Raw genomic sequence first — 10,026 nt, forward strand, 5'->3', positions numbered from 1 at the left:
CTAGAAGAAAATTTCAGATGGCACTTAGAGGCTTTTGCATCTGAACTCTTCATATATATATACACACACACACACACACACACACACACACACATATATACATATATATTATGAGGCATTACAATAAGATAAGGTATAAGATACCATTCCTTATATAGCTATTTTGAATATCTTAGAAAGTGATAACATTTTTGCTATATCATGATAATAATGTCATAATAATAATAGTTATAATAATAATTTAAAAGATGAAATAAAACGAACTGAAATATAAATGAATGTGCATAAATAATAATTCTCATCATTGATATTTGAATATGTAATTAGTATACAGTCTTAATTCAAAGAGAAGAAAAAAACGATTGTACAATCACACCATAACAGCCCTTAAAAGTTATTTATCTCATTAAGTCTAATTTGCACTCAATTTAGAAATGGTACTATAACGCATCACATATAACTGAACCCACAATGCCACTGATTCGGGCACGTGTTGTTGGTGATCCCAAAGAAACAGTTCGATTATGCGGGAGGGAGACTGAGATTTGAGAGCTGCATTGGAAAGGAAAATTCTGAGTGAATAAAAATCTAAATTTCGAGCTGATTCACACTTAATTTCAACAACCTCAGGGGATTCTAACTATAGATGTGTATATAACATTGATACAGTAGTGATCAGGGACGTTCTTAGGGCGGTGCCACTGGTGCGACCGCATCGGGCCCATCGGAAGGTGATCCCGAACTGACCAAAGGGGACAACCCACCCACCCTGATTATAGGCGATCGCGAACGAACCGACCAAGGGGAACTCGCTTCCTCCAAGGCCCTGTTTACACCTGGTATCAAGATGTGTTTTGGTTGATCGGATCTCAAGTAGACGAGGGAGACACATTCCCGTTTACACCTGGTGTTTTAATTATTTTTTGGTGTCTCTTTTGTCCACTTTCAACCACTTCTGTCCTGATTTCTTCGAGGGGAGGGTCTATGGGCGGGTAAATGTATGGGTTTTGTCAGATCTTTCAATCTAATGGACAAAATAAGCATCAGCTTTAGTTTCTGCTCTGACAGCTGTAAGATCAGCCGAACTCTGTGAGTGTGTGTTAGAAATCAGGAATAGTGAGAGAACATTGTGTTTGGTGCGTTTTTCTTCTTCAAACCAAACTTGGGTCTCCAGCCGACACAGTTTAAACCCGGTCTGGCCAGTGCTCCTCATAATGTTGCTCATTAAGTCAGTAGAGGAGAGTAGACGGTCTTTTGTGGCTGTTTGAACACATTCGATCACATGAGCGTTTACACTATCAATCCGGCCGAGTGTGTTTTGGACTACCTCTGGAAGTGGTGGAAAGTGGACAAGCTCAAAAAGTTTTAGACCCTGTTTACACCTGTATTTAGCGTCGTCCACTTGTGATCGACTAAAACACTTCTTAATACCAGGAGTAAACAGGGCCTGACTTGCCCCTGGTAGTGATATACTGAACATATAAACAGTATACAGTATATCTACAGTAGTACCTAAGACAAAGATTGTAACTAAAACACAAAGATGAGACATTATCATCAAACACTTGACAATTCTTAGAGAACAAATGACTAGTTTCAGAGTTAATTCTATCATAAATTTATTTGGATTAAAGACATGCAAAAGTGACAGTATGATGATATTCAAAATGTAACACTTAAACATGGCATTCGTTGAGACTCGGTCGTTATGTAGGACTTGCATACTTGGACTTGTATATCTATACACTCATATAAAAAAGGCGCTATGATTATCAACCATACAAAGAGACAAAACAAAAAAAAGCTCTGGAGTAGAAAAAAAACTAAGAAAAAACAACCACTTCTACCCAGAAAGTACCTTATATGAGGTTAAAACTTCCTCTGTGTGTACCATTTTAGTACAACCATTTTATAGTCTGCCTATTTGTGAGGGTCTTGGAAAGGGACTGCTTTCTAAGACCAGGAACCAAAACAATTCTTGAAATCTCTGAAAACGACAACCAAATATTTGTTTCCATAAACCCTGGCTCCGTTCAGCAGTACAAAGACAGTTTACAAAGGCAATTATTAAAGCATACAGTACATAGTACATTAGAGAAAAGCTTTCAGAATTCCTTGGTAAGCACTACTTTATAAAAAAAAAAAAAAGCAAAGATACATCTGATCAACTGTTTCAAACATTTGAATCCTTTTAAAGGTTTTTGAAGGCATGGCTTTTATTCATTTAAAGTTATATTTTGCTTGCGTTCCAGTGGATTTCATGTCCTAATGTTGGTCATTTTAAAGGTGTGTAAAGCATATTTTCTGGAAAGTCACGAGAAGCTTTCTTAGAGCTTAACCAAAGGCCTTCCAGCAATTTGTGGGAAAATTTAAAGAAAACTAACAACACTCGGAAAAAGAATAAGCCAATTCTTTTCACCCCGAAACAGTCGTTCAGAAGGCCAGACGTGTTGCGGTTAATACCACCAAAAAAATGGATTTTGAAGTCTGCTATGCAAGACTTCCTACCCTTCCATAAACCCTGTTCCTACCGTCAAGAACAAACACTAACTCTAAAGAGCTGCACTGATACAGTAAACTACATCTCTGTCCGTCGCAGAGCAGAACTCACAGTTATCACGTGATCACAAACCTCTCAGCATTTATTCCTTCATCATGCATCAACGGCTACATCCTTCATTACATCACATCCACGAAAAACTCACTGGGGTTGCCCATGGCCAAGTGGAACGACTGCCTGGAGGCAGTGAGCTCAGGTGGGACGGAGCCCAGATCTCGGGTTGGAGGAGCTCCAGGAGGACCGCCTGGAGTGCCTGAGGCCAGCAAGGCGTGGTGGGGCGGCAGAGCAGGGGCTTGTGGGTGTGGGGCTCCAAGTGCTAGGTGTGCGTGCTGTGGCACCATCATCACCATCATCGGGTTGTAAGGGATTGGGATTCCAGGCGGATACGGGGTGAGGTGAGCGGACGGGACGCGATGATGCGAGCGCTGGCTCGAGCGACTGTGTTCGCTGGGCGTGGCTGAGCCGTGGTCTCGTCTCAGGCCGCTGCGAACCGAGTTATCTGATTCGCTGCCGCTGCCGGAGCGCGAGTCAGCCCCGCCCCCGCCGGGAGATTTATCGTCACGTACGCTGCCGCCCACCGTACTGCCGGATACACTTTTACTTCCCCTTCGCTTCTCTCCGTCGCTGCGTGTGGAGCCACTGCTGTGACTCCCTGAGAGAGAGACAAAACACATCAGCTGTTAATAGGTTGTGTGGACACAGAAACCTCTTTCCACAGGGCAGCTGGAAACATTTAATAATATTAATAATAATACATTTTATTTGTATAGCACTATTAGTTACAAAAAGTGCCCCTATTATGCTTTTTCGAATATTACATTTCATGCAGTGTGTAATATCGCTGTTTGTGGATGTAAAAGGTCTGTAAAGCTTTAAAGATCAAAGTGCACGACAAATAAAGCCTCCTAAAAGAAAGAATTGATTCTGAACTGTTGAATTGGCTCACTTCCTGTTACAAACCAATGTAACAAATTTGCATAATGCCAGTCTATGGTCTTCATTGGCTGCCTGTGAACGTCTACTTTGACCCTCAAACACTGTAGTTGTAGCTGAGACTGGAAGAGTTTGGTTCGTGTTGTTCATGTTGAGAAGACGCTTTGCATGCATTTGAAACGGACGAGGACCCGTGCTGGAACTGATATGGAAAAAAACTACGCCATCGTTACTGTTCACATCATTGCGTATCAAACGTTGAGGAAGATCCGGAGCAGAAGTTCAGATATGGTAATAGCCGTTTGGTTTCAGACACACACTGTAAGCTGTTGACCAATCACAACAGACTGGGCCGTCTGACCAATCAGAGCAGAGTAGACTCTCGGAAAGGAGGAGTTTAGAGAGAATGAATCTTTGAAAGTACCGTTTCAGACTCTGAGAAATTAGGTGATGTGTAATGTATATAAAAAGAAAGAAGTGTTTTTGACATTGAATGCATGTAAATTTGTTGTAGGAGCAAAATAGCATACTTTAAAATAGCATAAAAGGGGCACTTTAAAGTGTTTCACAAGTCGGAATGTTAAAAAATTAAATTATTATTATTACTATTTTACCATTAGATAAATTAAAATAACATAAAACAATAAAATGTATTAAATACGAATAAAAATTTATATTTCAACGCATATTATTCAACGTTTTCTCACAGCCTTAGTTCCTTAATGAAAATCACTGGACAAACACCACAGTTTAAATGTTTAGGGTCAGTAAGGTTTTGTTTAATGTTTCTGAAAGTCTCTTCTCACCAAGACTGCGTTTATTTAACCGACAATACAGTAAAAACAATAATATTGTCAAATATTATTACAATTTAAAATAACTCTTTACCGTTTGAACGTATTTTAAAATGTTTATTACTCATTACTCCAGTCTTCAGTGTCACATGATCCTTCAGAAATCATTATAATACGCTGATTTGCAGCTCAAGAAACATTTACTATTAGCAATGTTGAAAACAGTTGTGCGGCTTAAAATATGAGGAAGCAATGATCGAGATTCTTAATTTTTTATATTTTAGTAATAATTGCTTTAATGAGTAATAATTGTTTCTGTCTAAATGAATAAATGATATGAGCTAACTGCATGATTTGTATAATCTTAAAACTGTACATTTTTTACATGACATATTTTGACTCAAAATTGTAATGTAAAAACCAGCCGTTTTGAAACATGTATTGTGAAAAGTGCAATACAAATAAATGTGAATTGAATGAGTAGAAAAGTTCAAAGCATCTATTTGACATAGATTTTATTTAACAATATACAAATCTGTATCGTCACTTTTGATCAATTTAATGCATTCTTGCTGAATAAAAAAAATCTTACTGACCCCAAACCTATGAACAGTAGTGTATGTGGACTTTTGTGTTTATTGACTATTACATTTCCATATATTTGTGTCGAGTACGTCCACACACACACACACACACACACACTGAGGGTGAGTGTAGCTGGTTACCTTCGCTGTGCTGGCTGCCCGCGCTGCCTGGGCCGTAGCTGTAGTTGGAGAGCTCATGGTAGGGAGGCGGCTGGGTGGAATAAGGGTGAGGGTACTGGTACGTGAAAGAGTGGAGCAGGGGCCACGGGGTCGCCCCTGGCAGTGGAAGAGGGGCCAGAGTGTCCTGGGGCCTCATTTATAAACGTTGCGTATGCACAAAAGGTGGCGTACGCCGCTCTCTACGCAATAATTGGTATTTATAAAAAGCAAACTTGACGGGAAAATGTGCGGTCCTTCACGCAAACTCTGACCCAGGCGTACGCACAAAAACGGGTGAAATGAGAAATGGCGACACTATCGGCAGATGGAAGAAACACGTGAAAGTGTGTGCATCTGGCGCCTCAGTCACCACTCCACTTAATAGGGATTCCCCAATAATTGCCACCAGTCTCTCATCAAGAGGGGTCAGCTCCGGTGTCCCCTGTCCCCCACCCGTGGCAGACACACTCTGGCGATGGAGCACTAGACGCTTTTTTGCATCGACTTTGATGTCCGACCATTTCTTTTTTATTTCGGCCACGGTCTTTTTTTTATTTCGTCCGAGGTTGTGAGGCTGCAGCATTAACGGCGTCTGCAACCTTTTGCCACTCAAGTGCCTTTTTGGCATTAGTAATGCCCACACTGTGCCCTCCAAACAACAGTTTACTCCTCTTTTCCACCTCGCCAACGATAATTTCTACTTCACATTGAGTGAAGTTCCGTTTCTTGGTTTTCCTCTCTGTGTTTGCCATGATTTCGCAATCCCAATATTTCTGTGCGTACGCACGTCCTAGGTTTCATCCGTACGCCACTTCTGACGCAAATCCTACGCAAAGTTTTATAAATGAGGCCCCTGGTCTGAAGCGCCACTGGATCCATCGTTATCGTTAAGAGAAAGGTTGGCCATGTCTGAGAGGAAAAGGTAGTGAGAGTCTGTGTAAGTGAAAAAGAAACACATTTCTTGTGTATTCCTTCTTTAAAATATTAACTAAAAGAAACGCCAGTTCTACTTACAATTTTCACAGTTGCTAAAGTCTCCAAATTTGTAATAACACTGTTCAGAGAAGGTGATCTTGTTAACAGTAGGTCTGATGACGCTTCTGACGCTGTGGCTTGACACAAGGAATGCGACAGCTGAAACCCATGTCTTGCATACGTCTGTGCGTGGTGGTTCTTGAAGCACCGACTCCAGCTGCGGTCCACTCTTTGTGAATCTCCCCCACATTTTTGAATGGGTTTTGTTTCACTATCCTCTCCAGGGTGCGGTTATCCCTATTGCTTGTACACTTTTTTCTACCACATCTTTTCCTTCCCTTCGCCTCTCTATTAATGTGCTTGGACACAGCGCTCTGTGAACAGCCAGCCTCTTTAGCAATGACCTTTTGTGTCTTGCCCTCCTTGTACAAGGTGTCAATGGTCGTCTTTTGGACAACTGTCAAGTCAGCAGTCTTCCCCATGATTGTGTAGCCTACAGAACTAGACTGAGAGACCATTTAAAGGCCTTTGCAGGTGGTTTGAGTTAATTAGCTGATTAGTGTGTGGCACCAGGTGTCTTCAATATTGAACCTTTTCACAATATTCAAATTTTCTGAGATACTGAATTTGGGGTTTTCATTAGTTGTCAGTTATAATCATCAAAATTAAAAGAAATAAACACCTGAAATATATCAGTCTGTGTGTAATGAATGTATACATTATACAAGTTTCACTTTTTGAATGGAATTACTGAAATAAATAAACATTTTCATGATATTCTAATTATATGACCAGCACCTGTATATATATATATATAGCCTATAGCCTAAGCGATCTCTCTCTCTCTCTATATATATATATATAAAATACTTGCTTAAAATACTTGTACATAAAATGTTGCAGTTAGATAAGCTAAATTACAGAATTTGTCTATATGGGGAGGCTATTTATTATTTTTACAAATACTTCCCGTAATACTTGATTTTGATTAGTCAATGGCGTCATTCGCAGGTCAAATTGACCGATTTCCTACATAATTATGTTAGCTCTGTGTCTAAAATGTGAGTTTAAAAGGATTTCAAGTAACAGTTAAACAAGCCAAGTATCAGATGCAAGAAAAACTGTTTTCAATTTAATCTCTGTTCAACTGAGTTAGTTTTCAGGTCACGAATTTATTCTAGATAATAACCTTGCCCGCCCTGAATGAGAAAACAGTCTCACCCTGTGAACGCTGGCTGTAGACGGAGGACAGAGCTGCAGATCGCAAGACTTTGAGCAACTTTACGTCAAACTTGCCTACGGACAGAAGACAAAATAAAACGTAATTCAATGCCGATAAACACCGGGAGAACAATGTCCGGCTAGAGGTAATTCGGTTATGTACTGAGAGCGTCCTACAATGCAGCAGAACCGGTTTTATTTCGCCCTTGACCGCAGACCAGAGACCCTCCTCCTGACGCGACGCGACACTTTAAATGAAGTGTGAAATAGCTCGCAAAATAAGAAAACCAGTCAAACGACGAGGTTCCCTGATTCACTGCACAGCGTACCGGAAGTGCATCTCCTTTCCTTTAGTCATGTAACACTGATCTCAGATCAGCTTGTATGGACGTTTTGTGGGAGGTGCTACAATGCGGCTGAAGTTTAGTAATAAAACAATATGTTTCGTTAGAAGAAGAGTTAGAAGAAGAGGATTATTTAGATTTAATATTATCTAACTCAATGTTATCTAATTTTTGACAGGTGGCTTTTAGAAGCTTTTGCATCGGAGGTCTTACACACATAGGCTACACGTATACACACATATATATACACTCACCTAAAGGATTATTAGGAACACCTCATTAATGCAATTATCTAATCAACCAATCACATGGCAGTTGCTTCAATGCATTTAGGGGTGTGGTCCTGGTCAAGACAATCTCCTGAACTCCAAACTGAATGTCAGAATGGGAAAGAAAGGTGATTTAAGCAATTTTGAGCGTGGCATGGTTGTTGGTGCCAGACGGGCCGGTCTGAGTATTTCACAATCTGCTCAGTTACTGGGATTTTCACGCACAACCATTTCTAGGGTTTACAAAGAATGGTGTGAAAAGGGAAAAACATCCAGTATGCGGCAGTCCTGTGGGCGAAAATGCCTTGTTGATGCTAGAGGTCAGAGGAGAATGGGCCGACTGATTCAAGCTGATAGAAGAGCAACTTTGACTGAAATAACCACTCGTTACAACCGAGGTATGCAGCAAAGCATTTGTGAAGCCACAACACGCACAACCTTGAGGCGGATGGGCTACAACAGCAGAAGACCCCACCGGGTGCCACTCATCTCCACTACAAATAGGAAAAAGATGCTACAATTTGCACGAGCTCACCAAAATTGGACAGTTGAAGACTGGAAAAATGTTGCCTGGTCTGATGAGTCTCGATTTCTGTTGAGACATTCAGATGGTAGAGTCAGAATTTGGCGTAAACAGAATGAGAACATGGATCCATCATGCCTTACCACTGTGCAGGCTGGTGGTGGTGGTGGTGTAATGGTGTGGGGGATGTTTTCTTGGCACACTTTAGGCCCCTTAGTGCCAATTGGGCATCGTTTAAATGCCACGGCCTACCTGAGCATTGTTTCTGACCATGTCCATCCCTTTATGACCACCATGTACCCATCCTCTGATGGCTACTTCCAGCAGGATAATGCACCATGTCACAAAGCTCGAATCATTTCAAATTGGTTTCTTGAACATGACAATGAGTTCACTGTACTAAAATGGCCCCCACAGTCACCAGATCTCAACCCAATAGAGCATCTTTGGGATGTGGTGGAACGGGAGCTTCGTGCCCTGGATGTGCATCCCACAAATCTCCATCAACTGCAAGATGCTATCCTATCAATATGGGCCAACATTTCTAAAGAATGCTTTCAGCACCTTGTTGAATCAATGCCACGTAGAATTAAGGCAGTTCTGAAGGCGAAAGGGGGTCAAACATAGTATTAGTATGGTGTTCCTAATAATCCTTTAGGTGAGTATATGTATATATATATATATATATATATATATACACACACACACACACATATACGCTATACAATACATACACACACACATACATACATATATATATATATATATTAATATATTATAAGACATTACATTAAACAACGACATTTTCGCTATATCATACATATAATAATGTCATAATAATAGTAATGTCATAATGATAATTTAAAAAATGAAATAAAATGAAATAAAATGAAATGAAATATAAATTAATGTGCATAAATAATAATTCTCATCATTGATATTTAAATATGTAATCAGTATACAGTCTTAATAAAAAAAATAAAAAAACAATTGAACATTCCACGGTTGAACACAATGACCCAACAGCAAGACAACATAGAAAAATATCAAACTACTGTCTTGACCAACAAATATTGTAATTTATAAATGTATAATATCTTACCTGTCAACATTTGAGCGGTGTGTTAACTCCCAAAAAAGAAATACAAAATTCTGGATAATTAGTAATGTGACACTGGAATGATGGGTCTCCAGAGGCAACTTTATTAAACTACTATAAACTAATATATTAGCTTATATATTAAATATTATTGTAATTTCATCCAAAAATACACATGTTGAAGAATATTTACTCACCCTCATGTTGTTCCAAAACTGCATGTGCTTTTTTTTTTCTTTTTTTTTTTGGAAAACAAAAGGAGAATTTCTAAAATTAATTGTATAGATTGACAGTTTGTGATAAAACCTGTCAAATGGCAGGGGGAACCACACCATAACAGCCCTTAAAAGTTATTTGTCCTATTAAGTCTAATTTGCAATCGATTTAGAAATGGTACCATAACGCATCACATATAACTGAACCCACAATGCCACTGATTCGGGCACGTGTGAGAGCTGCATTGGAAAGGAAAATTCTGTGTGAATAAAAATCTAAATTTCGAGCTGATTCACACTTAATTTCAACAACCTCAGGGGATTCTAACTATAGATGTGTATATAACATT

At 39.6% G+C, this 10,026-nt stretch overlaps 1 protein-coding gene across 1 annotated transcript; it reads right to left on the reverse strand.

Annotated features, from left to right (window-relative positions):
• Positions 1-366: 366 nt before the first annotated feature.
• On the reverse strand, positions 367-7,592 carry LOC311288521 (segment polarity protein dishevelled homolog DVL-2-like). Its single transcript, XM_084405955.1, has 3 exons — positions 6,045-7,592; positions 5,013-5,939; positions 367-3,212 (listed from the first exon to the last, which is right to left on the reverse strand). The coding sequence occupies exons 2-3, from the start codon at positions 5,185-5,187 to the stop codon at positions 2,680-2,682; spliced, it is 708 nt and encodes a 235-aa protein (XP_084262081.1). The 5' UTR covers positions 5,188-5,939; positions 6,045-7,592; the 3' UTR covers positions 367-2,679.
• Between the last annotated feature and the right edge of the window lie 2,434 nt (positions 7,593-10,026).

The sequence above is a fragment of the Rutilus rutilus genome, assembly GCF_951802725.1.
Source record: "Rutilus rutilus genome assembly, chromosome: 3".
Taxonomy (NCBI): domain Eukaryota; kingdom Metazoa; phylum Chordata; class Actinopteri; order Cypriniformes; family Leuciscidae; genus Rutilus; species Rutilus rutilus.